General features: G+C 41.8%; 1 protein-coding gene across 2 annotated transcripts in view; it reads left to right on the top strand.

Moving 5' to 3' along the window:
* USP22 (ubiquitin specific peptidase 22) overlaps nt 1-19,732 on the top strand; it is a 99,540-nt gene that overhangs the window by 57,815 nt on the left and 21,993 nt on the right. For both annotated transcript variants that reach the window (XM_034065220.1, XM_034065219.1), the window contains one exon: nt 13,730-13,899. In XM_034065220.1, coding sequence (XP_033921111.1) covers nt 13,730-13,899 — 170 coding nt within the window. The remainder of the gene's footprint in view (nt 1-13,729; nt 13,900-19,732) is intronic.

Below are 19,732 nucleotides of genomic sequence, written 5' to 3'. Positions count from 1 at the left end.
AACTATCTGTGTGTGCAATAAGCAGATTGCCATTGGGATTGAAGTTTTGTGTTGCCCTGTCTTGGAATATTGCTGTTCATGTTGCTTAGATAGAACATTCTTCAGTATTGTAACTCTAGGTGGCTCTTGGGGATTTGAGACAAAAGAAGATAGACTGTGTGTGTTCACAGTGTGCCATTCCTTGAAAGACGGGGTTCTTAATCCAAGGCTTGGATCGTGTTCCAAACATCTAACTCAAACCGGATTTTCCTCCTCCGGACTCTTTTAAAAGTGGATCCATGGTTGTTACTAATCCATATGCATTGTTTTTAGTTAAGACAGTGTTTCAGTTTGACTTTTTCAGGTGGAACTTCATCATTGGATCCAGCTAGGTAGCAGCACAGAACCATTTTTCCCCATTCTAGATGCTCATTTAACTTTCAAGTGTCAAATGTTGGCTGACTCTGTTATTTCTCTTACCTATTTCTCTCTAATGGTAGGTTTTTCCCCCTGTACTCTCTTCACTAAATCATTATATAACTTCATCATGCAGTCAAAACACTAGGCTTTTAGCATGAAAAATGCAGTAAATGTTAGTCACTTGTCATCATCTGCTTGAACAGGTTTTTATGGGAATGGGAGTTTTCTTGTCAAGAAAAAACCCACCAGCAGTATATAGCCAGAGCTTCCTTCTGGCCTTCTTGAGCAAGGTACCTTTATTTAGATCAAGTATTGGTTGTTTAAAATTAAAGGAAATTTATCAGGGAATTGTTTAACTTACTAAAAATGAAATCAAAACAGTGGATACAGGAAGAGTTGTTCCAGAAGTGCTTGGCCTTGTGTCTGTCAGAACAAACAGCAGACCTTGTCCTTCTTCAATAGCAAACCCTGAGGTTAGCAGGTATGACCACACAACAGCAAGCTGGAGACTGATGCTCTTGTCCATATCATGCAGTGATCCTCTGCAAACCAAAGCCTTTCTTGAAATGGAGGGTATGTTTTTGCTGTTCAGTCAATGCAAAGGTACTTTCATAATCTCTAAATCAAGAGCCAGATGAGGAAGTTCAGAGTTGACCCTTGTAGCTGCACTGGTTACAGCCTTAATATGGGCAGAGGCGCACCCGTAGCATGAGAAGTTTCTTCTTCCTACTCTTAAACCCAGCCCAAACAAACTGATTTACCAGTGGGTTTTAACCTGATTAACTCTGTGTCAAGAGAGCATGGCATTTTCAACAAGAGCAGTAATCTTCATCTCAGTTTTGTTCTTTTGTGGATAGATTTTGGAGTATATTTACTATGACCTTCCATTCTGCTCTTTCCTGTCTGCTTCTAGAGCTGGGCTTTGTGTGGACAGAAGGTAGATACAGTATATACTGAAAGTAGGAACATGCATAAACAGCATGTGGCGTGGTTTGTGTGTTGTGGATCGTAGGAATAGCTCGGTGCCAGTTCATCAACAAGAATTTGTGCATATTAATATATTTGGATGCAGTTAATTTCGTTGGCTGTTAGCCTACTCCTCAAGTTATTAATTTGTGAAATCTGTTTTGAGGAAAGGGAAGAACTTGGAGGCAGCATATGGTGTGATATTGGGGGGAAAGGACGGCTGCGGGTGTGAATCTTAGTTTGTCAGTATAGTGGGAGTACCTCTTGTTCTTTAGAGATGCCATCTGCACAGGATTCTCACTGCAAGTCTTGCGCTTCTGTGCAGATCATGCAAGAGCTCACTGAGTTTGGAAGTTGGGCTGCTTTGGGGGAGGGCAAAGTGAATATATTATTCTGTGCCACCTTTTGATGTATTTTGTTTTGTATGAAGGCTTTTTTTGGTTGCTGTTTAAAAATACTTTGAAGGGTCTAGAGCTGAACTAAAGGGCTAGTTGTCATAATGCTCTGTATCGATCCTTCAGCCCTTTTGATAGAGTTCCTGGTCTTTGCTTACTGATGTTTTTCCCTGATGTTGTGTGTCTCCTCTCTGTTCTCCCTTCCTGCAATTACCAGATTGTTATTTCCATGCTCTGGTTTATAGGACTTTAATGCCTTGAACTGTGCTTTGTAGGGTGGGTGAGATAGGGCAGCTCCTGCTTCCATCACATGGTTGCTTTAGGAGCCTCTCCATGCCTCTATTCAACTTCTTTAAATCCATTAATCTTTGAGTATCTGAGTGTATAACGAGCCCGACAGTTGTAAGGGGCCTGGCTTCATTGTTAAACTAAGGTGTTTTGTGCAATGCAGATACCTAAATGTGGCATTTCATGTCATGTTTTCTTCTGTGCAGAAATAGGCACCTTTCTGTTTCTCTAGCTCTTGACACAACGTGTGCTTGGAGAGCATAGTGTTCCATCTTTCTCCTCCAGCCAACTGCTCTTCAAGTGTTACAGGGATCAGATAATCAAATCTATTACCAAGTATCAAAGCATTATGTGATTATTTCCAGTGCCATATAGAAAAGATGTTTTCTTCTATTGCCTGTTCTGAGAATCTGAGATTCAGATTGTATGTATGCGTTCCCCAGTGTGTTCACTCTCTGCTAAGAGACCCTGACAGAGATTGCATCAGGTTGAGGCACAACGGATGAAATTTGTTCAGTGGGTCTTGATATGCCAAGACAGGGATTCAGGGAAGTTTGGTACAAGTTCTGCTGCAAAACTTCATGTCTGTTTCAGTCTTACTCATTTCAGCTGAGAGAATCGAATAGAGAGAAATAATTGCCGTGGATGATAACATGCTGTATAGCTTTCTGGGTTTGAGAACATGATGCATTGGTTTCTTCTGGAGACACCTGAGAGAGAAAAACAATTTGGTGATGCAGATGGTCGGGAAAAACGCTGAAGATGAGAAATTACAGATATAAAACCTGACATTTCCCATACTGCTGAAACAAAAAAAGACCTTTTTTTGCAGAGCGCTCACGGGTCTTCCTTCTGCTAGCAGGTGACTTACCAAAAGGTTCAAAGCTCCCCTTGCATACTGCAGAGGTCCTTGGCTTTAGCTCCCCTTTCTCCTTCTGCCCCACGCTTAATTTAAACATATGCTTGCTGTGGGAGACAGTAAATTCACGCATATGCTCATTATGTGTATATTTTAAAGCCTAGTTTTAGGTGTGGATTTAACTGTGTCACATCAACTTATGAAAAGGCCTTTCCCTGGCTTTGTCTTTTACTCACAAGGCAGCCATTGCTGTAACAGGAAGAACAATTCAACTTCACATCCTGACCAGGAGAAATTGCTCCTGGAATAGTTTTTGTCTCCTACCAAGGTGAAAACCCAACTCTTGTGGACTTGTCACATGGAATTGTGTGTGGCTGTGCAAGGATTGTTGTGCTCTGCCTACAAGACAGCAAAGTATTTACTCTATAAGGAAGTATTTGTATTCTGATCTGTTTCTTTTTACTCTAATTGTGATCAGTTTGGGGTCATCTTGTCTAGGTTTGGCCCATAGAAGGGTGATACTTCAGTATCTTGGACAGGTTGTGTCTTCCCTCATTTCAGGAGCTTTTCTAAAGCTCTTGCTACTTGAAGTATTAAAAAGCTTACTTAGAAGCTCTGATACTACTGGTAGAGAAGCTTATCTGTGGATTTCATAGTGGATGTGTGTCCTCCATATTAATGTTGTTGCAGTTCTTAAACTCTGCATTAATTTATTGATCAAGATGACACTGGAACACTTCAGAATACGAGTGCATCAGAGGATATTGCAGGATCTCAACTCTGAAGAGTTGTAAGAATAATTCCGGGAAGCATTTGTCAGGAATAATACAGGTAGCATTAATTCTGCCTTGAAGTATGGGGATAGACTGTGATTTTATGTGTTTCTATGGTTCTATGGTTTCTATCTATCTATGATAGAATTATAGAATGGTTTGGGTTGGAAAGGACCTTAAGATCATCCAGCTCCAACCCCCCTGCCATGGGCAGGGACACCTCACACTAAACTATGGCACCCAAGGCTCTGTCCAACCTGGCCTTGAACACTGCCAGGGATGGAGCATTCACAGCTTCCCTGGGCAACTCATTCTAGTGCATCAGCACCCTCACAGTAAGGAATTTATTCCTTATATCCAATCTAAACTTCCGCTGTTTAAGTTTTAACCTGTTACCCCTTGTCCTATCACTACAGTCCCTAATGAAGAGTCCCTCCCCAGCATCCCCATTCAGATACTGGAAGGCTGCTCTGAGGTCTCCACGCAGCCTTCTGTTCTTCAGAGAAGGAGAAGAGTGGAAGACACCCCTGTCAGTGGTTTGCTCAAAACAACTCCTTGTGTTGAGTTTTGGAAGCGTGTTTCTTCATTTAGTTTCATAGGGAAGAGTTCCTTGCAGTCCCTTGACTTGCTGGAAACAGCTCTTCTATTTACACGTCCTGTACGAAAAGTTAACCTCAAGAGGTTGGTTTGTTTGTGTCGCCAGATATTTTAGGCCTGCTTACTCATTTTACCAGGCCAAGGGTGTGCACCAAGTGCCATCAGATCAGAAGGATGAGAACTTAAAGGACAGAGAGTGCTCCTTCCTTGTCTGTGTGCTTTAAGCCTGGAGAAACAGAAATACAAGTAAGGGCAATTGATCAGAACTCTTTTGGAGAGTCGGGCATGCAGTGCTTGAACACCACAAAGTATCTACAGGTAGGGAAAATCATAGGGAGAGTGCCCTAAGGCAAATAACAAGCTCCTCCGGGCTATGGAGTAGCTTCATGGTTTGGCATCTTTAGTTTGTGAATTGATGGGAAAGATGTGCAAGCTGCGAGTATAGTATAGAGAGTACTCTCTGTGTCTGGCACAGTGTGTACACTCAGGAATCACTGTCTGGCTTGGGGATTTTGTTTCATCTCTGCAATAGTAATATAAACCACTGCACTTCCTGGGTTTGATCATACTCCTGGTAACTTACTTGATCCATTTGCTCTAAGGGTGTCACTTGCCCTTAGGTTCTTCCAGCAATCTATATCCAATTGGTATGTGTGTAAAGGCTGATCTATTGCCTTGTAGTAAAGCCTTCTTTGGTAGTCATTGCTTAGAGATGTGAGTTTTGTCTCCCAAATCTGGCAAAGTAAAGTGGAACCTTTCTTAATTCTCACCGCCATTTGTTGCTGATTATTTCTCTATCATTACTAGAAATTCTGTATTCAAGTGAGTCACAAACATGTAGCCCTTATGCTGTGTCTTCAGCCCAGTGTTTTTTGGCAGTTACTGCTTTTAACTGAAGGTGCAACATGATACAGGGACACTCCTCCAGTTTTGATTTATAGCACCTCTCATAGCTGCAAATGGATTTATCTTGACACACACTAGCAGGTATGACACAGAGGAAATGAACTGAAATAGCAGATCCAGGCGACCTCTTTGTGTTACCCTGTGACTATTTTTTGCATTGCTGAAGTGAATGAATGATGCATTGAGCCACAGATGCAGAAGCTCAAATGCAGAACACCTATGCAGTCTAAAAATGACATTGAGGATAGTTAGCAGCCCTGATGCTAGCAGCAGCTGTTACCTGTTCTCCAGCCCTTCCTGAGGGAGGGCAGTTCATTTTGGTTTCTAAACCCGTGTGATAGGAATAAGGATACAGACATTAGGGCTGTTCTGCTACCCTGCTTGTGGCTTTTAGACAAAAGCCTGTGCTGGAAGCTTGTGACAGTAGAGGGGATGGGAGGGTGTTTATCCATGAAAGAGACCAACAGCTCCTGCATCCCTCCCACATTCTGGCACTGGCATTTTGTCCTGACCCTTGTTGAGCTCTGTGAACCTGCTCAGACAGGTCAAAGGCTCATTGCTGCTAATGATGAGTTCATCCCCTCAAGGTGAGACTGCTTCTCCTGCCAGACAGTCAAGGTGACCCATTTAACCATGGAGTCAAGCATATGCAGCTCAGTGCAGGGCGAACAGCCTTTTTGGCATCAGTGAGCTGTTAGATGGGCTTAGCTGTTGTGTGCGTATGCCCTCACCTTGCCCCTCCCTGTCAAACGTGGTTTGTACCACACTGTAATGTTAATCTGGATGTGTGAACAGTCACAGGGTGACAAAGAGAGGAGCATCTCACACCTTTCCCGAGTCAGGATCCATGTTATGCTCCATTCATGCTGGAGCAGCGTTTGGAACCACTCCAACAACTGGGAGTCCCAGGCTCCCTTGTTGCAGTGTTTTCTAACGGTGAGACAATTATTCTTAATATCTAATTAAATTTCTCTTCTCGTGAGCTCAGTCTTTTATTACAGCTTTGGCAGGCCACAAGAGTTAATTACCGTCCTCTTTGCAGTGGCCTGTAACGTACTTGAGAACTGTCAGCCCGGCTCTTCCTCCATCAGCACCATCTCCTTTAGTTAATTAAACTCAATCAGTGGGTTCTTCACTTGTTTCTCCAGTGTCTTAGATTCATTTAATGGGAATCTTCACTCACGTTCTCAACTTCTGCCCTGTTTCCATAGAACTAAAATGTGTGCTCAGTTCCAGCTGAGGCTTTCTTGTCACCAAGGCACAATAACAACCTCCCAGGCCTTCTCATAGTCCTGTGAAGCTTCAAAATGCTGTTTGTCTCAGTGCTGTAACACAATGTATGAAGTCATTTAGGTTGAATTGCTGTGGCCATCGCTCCTCATTTTGTGTTTGTCCACTTAATTTTCTTGTTTCCTACTTCACAATTGTTTTTATTGAATGTAATTGATTTCAGATCGTTTCTCCTACTTAACAAGTTGCTCTTGAGTTATTGTCCTGTCTTCCAGTTACATTTGCACTGTCTTGATGTAGTCGGTACCCTCTGTAAGTGTATATTATGTGATGTCATCGAAGCTATTGAACAAAAGTGAATGCAATAAATTCCCTGTTAACGAAGAGGGATGGGGACAAACTAAATGCTGGAAAAACATTATTGGTGTCTCAATCCATGCTAAGTCAATGCAAATTCCACTTAGGCTTAGAGCAGCAAGAATGTGCTCAGTGTCAGTATGAGCGTGCTCACGTGGTGCTGTGCCCAAGGTAAGGAGCCTTCCAAGAATGCAGTGCAGAAAGCTGGTTGCATAAAGAACATAGAATAGTTAGGGTTGGAAAGGACCTTAAGATCATCTAGTTCCAACCCCACTGCCATGGGCAGGGACACCTCACACTAAACCACATTGACTTGGTTTGGACTTCTTAGTTTTGCCTGTACAGAACCACTGCTGCTGGTTTTATGTTGTAGTGTGAGTGAACTCAATCATTCTCATAGACATGGTAGAAAGTATGTTCATCTCTACTGCTGGACAGATGCTACAGACATCACCATGTATATACCATTGAATCATGGAATGTGTTGGGTTGGTGGAGACCTCAAACCCCATCCAGTTGCAGCCCCCTGCCACGGGCAGGGACACCTTCCACTGGAGCAGGTTGCTCCAAGCCCCATCCAACCTGGCCTGACAGTTTAATGTAGGTAGGTTGTTACCTATTAGTAACTTTTCATGGGGGTTATGGATATTTTAAGGGAGAAATAAAGATAAAACCGGTGACTTGTGAATAGATATCCTAACACAGCATAAACCTGAATAAACCTGGGAAGTTTCCTGTCAATGCTGAGGTCACTCCAGAACTGCCCATTTGCGCACAGATATGCCAGAAATTGCCAAAAGGAAAAGGCTTCAAGTTGTCCTGTGAACCTGAATGAAGTACTTGAGCTTGCATTTAAGTCATAACACTTCTCTTGGTGGCAGCAAAACAGGGAAATGTGAACTGACATGTTGTCTTGGTGTTTTTGAACCACTTTATCATTGTCTTACAGTGACTGGTCCTGTTTTCAGTGTCTTCCTTGTTTAAAATTGGTTCTCATGTGCACCTTGGATCTTATATTTGAGTTTCCCAGGGGAAAACATGCCAGCATGAGGTCAGCATGTGTAAGGAACAAGCCCCACCTCACCCTTCTTGTATGTTTGGATAGGGTAAGCAGTTGCAATGAATACAGATAAACTTACTTTCTGTTCTAATCACAGTATTCTACAGAACAGACTTAATCTATGGTTTTCCCAAGTGATACATGTGCAGGTCAGCTATTTAAACTAAAGAATGTGACCTGCAGCTGCACTAAAGTCCACATTTGTGTATATTGGGGCTTCTGGATGGAAGGGGCTGGCTTTATGTTTGACTCCTATCAGTGCAAAATGGAAATATTGTTAAATCCATATTTGTATACCAATAGTATCTAACTACGGTGCACTATGGCATCCTCCGAACCTCCCAGAACTGCAGGACTCAGTGTGATTGATGACTTTTGATGCACACACATAAGCATGATATTTGATAGGTATTTCTAGGTAATGGAATATTATAATATGGGAAAATGCCACATATAGAATATAACATATAGAAAAAAATGAAGACATTGGTATCAGGTATCTCTTTATAAGTTAAGAAATACTGTTCTAGACCTCTGTTCTGACTTGTTATTTAAAAGGCTTTGTTTCAAAATGAACTGGAGCAGAAGAGTGAAGTTCTCCAGGTGACTCTCCATGCCTGTTGGTGACTGAGCAGCCTGAGGGGGCTGGACAGAGGGTGGGTAGTGGTAATGATACAGCTCCAGAAAGGTGGCTTGGCTAAGGAAGGATTTACAGTGATTCAGAATGAGCAGTGTCTAAACTGGAACCCTTGGATAACTGGAGAAGAGGAGCCAAGTCAGGCAAATAGAGATAGGGGAACTTCACCTGGTTCAGCTGTATTGCCATGAGCGTTTATCTTCATTTCCTTGATCTGTCATGTAATCCCTGATAAACCAATCTGAATCAATGAATCAACTTGGAGAGCACTTCCTCAGGCAGCTGAAGTACCAATGCAAAGGGTGGTAAGAAGTCTAGTTGGTAGACTGCGCATTGTGTGTTTGCTGGAGGTGGAAGTGTTTAATTATGAATGTTCTTCATTTAACTTGGCTGTGGCAAAAGTTTCTGGAGTTTCTTCTTGAACTCTTGTTAAAATAATGCAGTACCTGAGCGTGTCCTCGGCGAGTCTGTGGAATGGTCTGTAACACCTGAAACAACCTTTTCTAATACATTCCACTCCTGCTTCTGCAGCTCTTTGTGGGTTTCATGCAGCCACTGAGAAAAGGATGCTTCAGCTGAAGTTGTGTGGAATAGACTGACCAAAGCAGCGTGGTTACCTTCTCTGATACCAGTGTCACAGTGTCTGGCTTTTCCCCACATAGATTTGCAATTCCATGTATCTACATATTGCTGCTGTCTGAAATGTTGGGGGGTTTTCTTACTGCTGTTTCAAAAGGGATTATCTATTGGGAATCATTGCTGTCACTAACCCCATTAGCAAAACTATGCTGCTTCTGGTGTGCAGGCTGAACAGGGATGTATTGGGGTGGCTGGGGCTGGTGTTTGTAACAGATACATTCTGGTGCTGTGTGTGATGGTCTGCACCTGAAACTTGAGAGCTGAGAGGGAGTTTGGGTTTAGCTTTAGGTACTAAGAAGTACGGTAGCTCTCCCCTGAAATACCTTTCCACAAGGATGCTCTTCGATGGTGTTGTAATTCCTGCTGTATGAACATGGGATGAAAACCTAATATTGGTCTGGAGATCTTCATTGCCATCCTACACTGCATGTTTTCCAAGGATTATGTGGAACTCTTTCATTTCAGTGAGCTCTTCCTCAGCTTCTGGTACCGTCTGATGGAGCTTCAGGGAAGCATCAACACCAAATGGGGAACTGGGAGGGCTGGGATACAGGGGCAAAAATGTCTCTTAACATGTCACCAACCTATGTTTAGTGTAAAAAGGATCTCAAGCTGGCTGTGTTTTAGTGCATCTGATTGATTTCCTGATCGTCTCACAAACTGCATTATATAGTGACCCATGTTCTTGCTTTTATGTGGTAGTATTTGTTCAGACTGGTTAATCTGCTGTCAGTCCTATCCCAGCACAAAGCTGTAGTTATAAACAGACCCTCTTCCAGCAGAAAAAGAGAGGGATCTGGTTGGTTTTTCTGTATGTTATATTCATGTGTGGTCCTCTCATTTCCCTGCTTTCCCACCTTTCATATACAGTTGCATTTAACAGAGAAGTGGAATTTCCTTATCTTGTTTTGGTTTTTCCATCTCGCCTGTGTGGGTGGACTTGCAGAACCAGTGTTCTGGATCTCCCAGCATCGCAACAAGCCTTGTTGCCCAGTATGGCACATCTATTACTCTGAGCATTCGAAAAAGAAAAAGCCTGTTACTGGAAGAAGATTGAAGAACTGAAGCTGACAAAGGTAAGCCAGGGGCTTAGAACCTGGGTTTGACACTGAATGCAAAAGGAACTTCCCAAATAGATTGACCTGTGCTCAGGGCATTGTAGAAGTAGGTTTCTTCTTTGCTTATGCCCTGCCTGTCCAGCATGTGCCACAATGAGAGTAGTGGGTGTACACCATGCATGATGTATTTTCTTTATGGATTATACCATGCAAGTCAACTGTGTTTTGACAGCAATATTAATTCCAGTTTTCACATTTACATTAGCAAGGTTTAGAAGTGAACCGGTACTTTACTAACTGCGCTTGCCAGGAGAGCACGTGTGTGTAGAATATGTTGAGTATCTCTCTGATTGCTCTTGCTTATTTCAGAACAGTTCATAAGAAACAGATAACACTATGAGCACAGCAGAAGTTTGCAAAATACCTAAACTTTATGGGATATAAGAGTAAGTAGTGATAGGACAAGGGGGAATGGCTTTAAATCACAGAGGGAAGATTTGGATTAGACATTAGGCAGAAGCTCTTCCCTGTGAGGGTGCTGAGGCGCTGGCACAGGGTGCCCAGAGAAGCTGTGGCTGCCCCATCCCTGGCAGTGCTCAAGGCCAGGTTGGACACAGGGGCTTGGAGCAGCTGCTCCAGTGGAAGGGGTCCCTGCCTGTGGCAGGGGTTGGAATGTGATGAGCTTTAAGGTCCTTTCCTAGCCAAACCATTCCATGATTTATTACTAGAGGTAAGATAATGTTGGCAATCCTTAGTTAGCCCCATTCCTCTGCACAAACGGCAAGTTGTCTCCACTAGCATCTCATCAGTGCACTCCTACATCTGAGGTTTTGGCACATTATTTTTGTGTTACTTTATGACCCAAGTGTTGCAGTGTTTGACTCTTCCAGTTACATTTTGCCAGGCTTTATTAATGTGGAGGGAATAGGTGTGGCAGACACAAGTATTTTACATTCTTAGTGTTTTAATGACTAGAATTCTGTACAGGCTTTCAGTTTTAGCTATTTTTCTTTCCAACAAAATCCACTTTTCCCCATAAAAGTTAAGCACAAGAGGATGTGTTGTTCTGAGCTCTGTCAGCTCTTTATGTACATCAGATTTTTATGTTTTCCAATGCACTACAATTAGTTATGCAGTACATAGCTGTAGTTCTCTGCATCATACCTGTTTCATTTCAAACATCAGTTTAAGAGACAGTATAGCAGCTGCAGTTATTGCTCCCTCAAGGATAAGACTGATATATGCTCCTTTATGTTTTTCCCTTTCCAGCCAAGTAAGTTCTCATGTTTTGCTACATTCACCACTTTATTTTATTAGGGTTTGAAGTACTCACATTTCAGCCTTGTCTGTTTTGCAGGTTACTTTGGGTTCATTCACGTGAAGTCATAACGTATGAAGCACTCCATTTAGACCCAGGAAAAAACCGACACCAAAGACCAAGCAAGTAGAGTAAACCCAGAGAACCTTCTGAATTTGACGTCTGTAACTGGTCTTCTGGTGGCAACTTTGAGGAAGAGTTGATTCTTGTGGTCACAGGGAAAGAAGGTCCAGCCACAGGCATGTAATAAATGATGCTTAATAAATGATTCCAAAAAAGCTGCCTTTATGTGTTTGCTTTTACTTGTTTTACTGAATTGGATATTAAAAAGAAAAGCACTAGGGTGAGTCTCTAGATGTACTCCTGGTTTTCCAGCAGTCTTCTGTGCTTGGAGGCTGACTTTGTATACTGGAGCTAACCAAAAGGACTGGGTTTTCCAGGCAGAAACAGGGAGAGACTCTTCTGCCCATCAAAATACCCTGGTGTGTCTCAGGCACATCCAGGGGTTTGCAGTCTTGACTTAAATAAACCCAGTAAGCTTTAAATGGAAAGTACAGGAGAGAGGTAGGCAAGAGGTACCAACCAAACATTGCTCCACTTGCACAGCATGAACGCACTTCTGTTGTGATACTGTTTGCAGAGACATGCAGGCTGGGGAATGAAATAGGATGGTGTTCAAAGCTGAAGCATCACATTGTATTTCAAGCTGCTACGACAAATTAACTATTTAACACTTGGCTAATGTGCATACACTTGTTGCCTCCCAGCATGAAAACAAAGCAATTGCAATAAGCTTTCTGCCCAGTAGAAGGTACTGGAATGTAATGAGAAACTTTGTCCTGCACTTTTGAGTAAACGGAAGCACCAGGAAGCTGTTGGAAGGAGGATGGTGCTGCATTAAATAGAGGGAAATAACTTGGAGGGCTCTGTGTCCACTGCCTGGAGCTCAGTAGTGCAGTTGAAACTGATGTAGTGCAGCACAAGCTGATGTAGTGCCGTTTCTCTCTGGTAACATAGCAACTGGACCACACCTCCTCCTACTGAAAGATGCTAAAGAGCCCTTTGAGCACTATCTGGTGTACTGCAAGGGAACTGCACCAGTTTTAATTGCCACAGCATTGCCAGCTGATTTTTTTTTTGCCCCTCATGGATGGCAAGGAAATTCTTTGTTCTGTGTCAAGTAATGCTGTTTTTCATTCACTGCTCATGTAGTAATCATATTTCTATTGCAGAGAAGGACTATGTTAATTAAAAATTAATACCAGAACTGTATCTGTCAGTGCATTTAATCTTGTTTCAAAGTAAGTTTTTGATTACAAATAAGCACTCTTGTCCAACTGATGCTCTTCTCATTTAGCACGCCTGTATGGTTAGTATTATGGTAACCTTTTGGGAGAATACTCAAGGATTTGAGCATGTTTTTCTTCTCGCTTAGACTTTGCAAATGACTGAAAAGCTTTCCCCACTCCTAACCTCTCTTCTGTTGTGCAACAAAAGAGCTTTCCTTTAAGCATCTTGGGTTCCAAGCACAAGAAATCGTCTCTGGGCATTACAGAACGTTTGACTTAAGGTGTGATGAATCCTCTTATGCCAAATTGATTTTTTTGATGTATACTGTAGATTAATGTTTAACTTAGCTAAAACAAGTGTGGAACTAGTGTTGGTCAGAGTTTCTCTTTTAAGGTTGTTCGGATCTTGGGTTTTGAACATGCTAAGTCTGCATTGGATGTCGCAGCCTGACTTGGTTTTGTCAAGGCTGTTTCCTTTGCTGCCCATCTTAGAAAGGTGAATGTTGCCTTAGAACAGTACAGAACCCTTAGTCTAGCTTTGTGACTTGCATTATGGAAAGCCTTTTAAACTATCTGAAAACTTACTATTTAAATGCATTGGTTTCTTACTGTAGTGACTTACCAGTTCTTGTATTTGCAATTTGGTATTAGCTCGGGGAGGAGGGGGTGTTTTGGTCACATATGGCAAAACAGCCACTGCAAAATAATGCTATTGGTGTTGCTGTACTTGGAGTTTTCCTGAGAATTTTAAAACCAAATCTAGTGTAGAAAGTGGCAGCTTGTGACTTGGGTACATCAAAACCAATAGCCTACCTAAAGCAATATAAAACTGCATACTTGGAGCTGTGCATATACAGTAAATCTGTGGCAATGTTGTGAAAACTAGATAAAAATGCAAATATACCATTATGTTAACTTGATAATGCTTATGCAACCCCTCCCCCTTCTGTCTTTATAGGTCTACGAGGGCTAATCAATCTTGGGAACACATGTTTTATGAACTGTATTGTCCAGGCACTTACCCACACTCCACTGCTGCGAGATTTCTTCCTCTCCGACAGGCACAAATGTGAAATGCAAAGCCCCAGCTCATGTCTGGTCTGTGAAATGTCTACGCTTTTTCAGGAGGTGAGTGCTGTTTGCCACAAACACATTGCCTTTCCCCAGATGCTGCCTGGTTCCTAACCTAAAAAGGGTTGTGTTCTGTTTGCAAATAGAAAGGGAATCAAATGACGTTTCCCCTCAAGGTGTAAAAGAGCAGTAAAGATTGAGTTGAGACCCTACCCTCACTAATACCCAAGTGCTGAAAAGGAAACTATTGTCCCTTTAAGTCCTATTCTTTAAGTCAGCCTTGTTTAGGCAAAGCTGGTATTGGACATAATTACAGTGCTGCCTACTCTTCTGAGACTGATGTGCAAGGCTTCAGTCTTAGAGCTGAATGTGTGCTTTAATTAAAGGTACAAGTTGTAACTGGAAAATATGTCATAGGCTCTTTGGGTGCTAATGGGAGGGAGAATAAAGCAGTGGTATCTAGCCTGGTGGTTTGAAGCAGTGGATTATGTAGGCCTGTATAAATATTTTAAAGATCTTAATTCAGTGCTTTCTAGCAGGGAGAAACATCTTCACTATTGTCTCTTACGTGGCAACCCACTAATGGCCAGAGGGAGGTAGAGAAGTGAATGTGTTGGTACACTTTGTACCTTCCATGTAGGAGCTACTCTTCCTTCTCTTCCTCACTCAGGTGACTGGCTTTGCAATGTGCCTTTCTCTGTAGGCCTAGTCTGTGCTGTGTGAGACAGGCACAGTCTTTTCCTTTATAGACAAAGAGCTTTATTAACTCTCTTAATCTCACATCAGTAATGTAAGGACTGTGGCTAGACATGGGCTCCGAGTTTAAAGAGGAGTCTTTAAAAACAAACAAATCCAGTCTGTGCCTTTCCTTCAGTGATAGATCTGCTTTCTTGAGAGGTAAAAAAAACCCAAAACCAAACCCCAGACAAAGCAAGCCAGGCAAAACCCCAAAAAAGCTTTAGTACATGCTGTCACAGAGCACTTAAAATAGCTGGAGATGTCTGTATGCGGAGCAAGTCTTTGTGTATGTGCTGTCATGGAAGCTCGTTCAAGCTGAGCTCAACCTAAAATAACTTTACCTTTATCTTGTGATTTGCAGTTTGATTTTATTTCTGTGCTTTTTTCACCAGAGAGGATTGGGTTTGGTTATTGTAGGCGAGTTACATAGGGAAGGCAAAGTGTCCCTTTAGCCTTTCCAGTACAGAGTTGTTTCAGTTTACTTGCACCTTTTCATGCTGCTTCTCAGTCATTAGTTGCATGTTATACTGCTTATTCTTTGGTTTATTTTTCAGTTCCTCATGAGTCTGTCAGGAAAGGAGGTAAAACCAAAAAGCAGGAATACCAATAGGTAGCAGCTGCAGGATTATTGAAACCAGATGTGCAGTTAAAGGGGGAAATACCACTCTGCCTAGATAAAAAAATGCAGTCGTGGTCTAGAAATACCACTTTCTCTACACTGTTAATAGAGAAACCTTATTTGCTTGTTTAAAAATAAAAGGTACCATTAAAATCTTGATATCCTTTCATCAAGTTGTGGTCTAAAGTCTCATTTTGAATATCACCACATTCTATTTACGCACGTAAATCCCTTGGGAAAGGGGGAATGAGTGCTATGTTACAGATTGGGGGGCTGGAGGAAAGATCAAGACTGTCTAGGTAATGATTTTGTTATTTGCATTAATGTATGTGGAGCCCTGTCGATTGCCTGGGATGCCTTTTGCCAGACTATGTGCAAGCATGTAACAAAGCATAGGCTTCTTACCAGAAATGAGCCTTACATGCAGCATTCACATTAGTTTCGGTTGTAATCAAGTTTAATTTCACACACAACTTTGGGAATCTCAGCATTCATTTTCCCCAATCAAAATTCATGCCTAAACTTGCATTATTTCTAATAATTGATGTGTTGCAACATGAGGGTATGTGAATGAGGGAAGAGCTATAACTGTGATACCAGACTGTGACAATGGCAGGACAGCATCTCTGCCCTTATCTCACGTTGATGTTCTGCAGATCTGTGCTGTGGGAGCACCACAAAAAGTGACTCAACCACCTTGAAGTAAAGCTAGAGTTTAGTCCTTCACAAGCAAAACTATAGTGTCTGCAACCAACTCATTGTATTTTAACTTGCAAGCAGTAAATACCATGTTATGTTTATAGCTCTGTCAGCACTCATTTGTTTCCCAGTGAGTTTTAATTTCCCTACATTCAGAAGTAAAACCAAAGTCTTGCACTTTTTGAGCAGACTGGTTTTCATGTCCTTACTGTATAGATGAAGATTCCTACACTCTGCAGAGATAAGGGCTCAATGGAGAAAAGCTAACGAGTGGAGATTTCAGTGCTATGGTTAAGAATTCCTTTGTAATTGAATTACTGGGGAAACTTTGGTTCAGGTTGTGTCTTGTTTTCACGTAGCTTTCCCACCAGGATTAACTGATGTACTTATCCCAAGGCATTTCACCCAGTGACAAACCATCAGGGCAAGGGTTAACTTCCATCTCCCTCCACCCTTCTTTTCTGAAGGTGTGATCTTAGGCAAAAGGAATGCCAGGGGATCTGGGGAATGCCTGCCAGTAAGAACTCTCCAGGAGAAAAAGAAACTCTTTGGAACACTAAATGAAACTTGCTCCATGTAAAAAACAAGTTTTGCTTCTCAAACAAAAAAACACTTGTTCCTTTCTTTCTGGTTTAAGATCATTTCATTATAATGGGGTGTGTGATTTCTCTGCAACAAATAGGAAGCTACAAAGTTCTTGCACCTTGCAGTAGGTTGGTGGTGAGTAAAGAGTATCAGATGGTTCTCAGAACTGAAGGTTTTTTCTGGTTGCTTTTCTTGCAAACATGCCAAGCATTGATCTCTGTTTGTTTTAAAATTATCTGACTGCATCAATTAACATTCTCATTTTTGCTACTTGAAACCTATTTCTCAATAGACTCATGACATGAATTACACTGCATAAGAAAAGGAATAAAAAGGATTTGGGAATAACAGATAGTGGTGAAACTGGATGGAGGGAAGATAGAACACACAGAATCCGTTCATTGAGCCTTTGGGCTGAAAGGGTTTGTGCACTACTTTTTACTTACTGGTATTTGTGTTTTTCAGTGTGTTTTTCACTGTATTTCAGTGAAAATTAAGGTACTCCATATGCTAAGGTTTATCTGAATTGTTTATGGAATGACCATTTAGGAAGGTAGGAGTAGTGGATCTGTATCCTGGTATACTCTGAGTGAAAACCTGGGAGCATAGCAGAATGCAGGGCATCCACTCAGAGGTGTAAAGAACATCATCTTCCCATCATTCCTCGTTCTCATGAGCCTATCAAAGTGGACAGCACAACTACAGGGAGAGTTGAGAAGTGAGGGGGAAAAGGAAAATCAATGATAAGGCTTTAGTATCTTACGATGGCACTCTGTTGCAATGGCTGTGTATAAAAGAAGTTGTAACAAAGGTGCAAGAGAGAAAAAGTAGGTAAGTCTTTACACAGACACCTTGTAGTTTAGTGCCCAGTTAGTAAAATCCTTGCTGGAAATACAGAACATACAATGTGTGTGCAAGGAAAACAGTGTTTCTGACTCCTTGAACCATTGCTCTTTGGGAAAGCTCCGGGAGGTGTTAAAGCACATGTATTACCCATTCCCTTTATCCACGATAAACTTTCCCAATGTTTAAAGTCTTAATTGAGAACCAGTTTCTAAGAGGTGGTTTTCACTTTGCAAATTGGACTGGAGCCTGGTATAGGATTTATGCCTATAAATTCTTGATTACAAGGCTTGGAGACTGTTCAGTCGATCCGTATGCAGCATAGATCAAATGTATTTGTTCACATAATTGGGAAACTTCCATGCATGACTTTTTGGCAGGAGGAGGAGAAAACACTACGGATGTGTGTGGTTGTGCTTGGTTTGGTTTACTTTAAAACCTGACTGGTATCCCTATGTTTTTGGTAACAAGAATGCAAAATATAAAGCTTAGAACCCTCAAAATCCTATGGATTCTTCTTTTTACGATCCAAAAGCAAATGTTTTAAGTACAAAAAAAGGAAGTTATTATTACTTGTGTTGTATGTAAGAATGGAGGCTTTGAATCCTGGGTTGGCTTTTTCCTCTTTTCCCTTTTGTTTTCCCCTCTTTGCCTTGGAATAGCCATTGAACAGTGTATTTTCAAATACAGTATTTACTACACAGGCATATTCCAATGGCTTGAACTAGTTCTCTCCAATATAAACAACTGATACTGCTGAATTGAAAACAAATTTAAACACAAATCATTTAAAGTTACGGTTGGAAGAATTGTGCCATGAAAGCATTTTAAAGGTGCCTTGCAAACCACCATCATTATTTCTGTTTGCATGCTATAATGAAAAGGTTTGTGTAACAGTGATTGAATCAGACTTTACATGGACTTCTTTCCCTTTTGTGGGTTGGAACAGCTCTGATAGGCTGCTTTTCCCAGCAGCAAGGAAATGACAGAGAGGGGATGGCTGTTTTATACATTCCAGTTAAAATACTGCTATTGAATGTGCTCAGATTCCTTTGTTTCATTATGATTTATTATAACAGTGACACTTCCTCCACACGCAGTCGCCAGTGCTTTTCCTAGGTGCGTTTCTAGCTTCTCTGTGATAATACCTCATATTTGATAAAGCTTCTTACATCCTTCCCATCCTAATGAAGCACCAGAGGATGTACAATCTGGCAGGTCTAGTGACTGCAGTGGAGCAATTACAGAAAGTGCTGTTGGTTAAAATGACCAGAGAGAGCTCTGGGACTAATTGTAAGGCGGGACAGAGCAGAGAAGTTTTATTGCTGCAGTTCCCTGAATTATGTTGAGCAGCAGCTGCGTCAGCAGATTTCCATTACTCTACTACTGCTCCAGTCCCTTGGTGTCATTCTTGTTGGCATCAGAGTTTAACTATTGATCTTCTTATTTATAGAAGCATTCTGTGGTGTTCGGGTGCAGAAGTATTATCTTCTTGTTGGGAAAAAGCAGAGCTTGCAGTAAAGACATCTCTTTGCAAAGAAACACACTAAAGCCATTTAGAAGAGCCTACAAATACAAGGCATAGATGAGAAGATTGTGTTCCTTTTTGCCTGTCTGTCCTTTAAAATACAGTGTGTTTTATCTTGGCAGGTTTGTAGCACAATGCCCATGCTTGCAGTGGTGCAAAATGCTCAGAGACTGGGCAGGAAGCAACTTAGGGCTGGGGAAGGAAGCCTGCTTTTCCAATGAGAGGGAGACGTTATACACTGCTGGGGTTTCAAATCTTATTCAGTGTTTTTGCTGCTTATTGTCTTCTGTTTGGGAAGAGTCACTGAAAATAAGCCACAATTGAGTCAGTTGGATCTGGGCAAAGCATAATTGTGGTGTTGCAGGAACCCTTTTACTGGTAAATACCTTTTCCAAAGGTTAGGGAAAGCAAAACGACTTACAAATTTTCACTTATTAAAACAAAAGTGTTAAGTCCATTAAGCACAACATGAAGGCCAAGTGGATAAACCCATTTTGGGCCTTTCCTGGCTCCCTGAAGGGATACCACAAGCATCTGTGCTTTGCTTTTTGGAGCTGTTGTCATGGTGCAGGGGCTCTCCAACAGGTACAGAAGCCAGCTTGCTCAAGAAGGGGCTGTTAGCTTTGGTCTCAGATTCTGGATGCTGGAATTGGCGCCAGCAGAAGTGAAGATGAAAGTTGCAGCAGTATCACTTGGATGTAAATGGGGAAGGTGAAGGAAGGAGTTGAACCTTGACTGAGGGAAACACAGACCCTTAGTAGAAGGGTTTTGGAATGGTTTTTAAGGGGGACCTGGCTGGTTTTTTGTACTAAAAAGAAAGCATGAACTTCTGTAGGCAGTTACCTGTCCTCTTCTGTGCTGATTTACCTCCCCAGCTG

This window comes from Melopsittacus undulatus, chromosome 8 (genome assembly GCF_012275295.1).
Source record: "Melopsittacus undulatus isolate bMelUnd1 chromosome 8, bMelUnd1.mat.Z, whole genome shotgun sequence".
NCBI lineage: Eukaryota > Metazoa > Chordata > Aves > Psittaciformes > Psittaculidae > Melopsittacus > Melopsittacus undulatus.
This window is presented reverse-complemented; position numbering and strand designations above follow the sequence as displayed.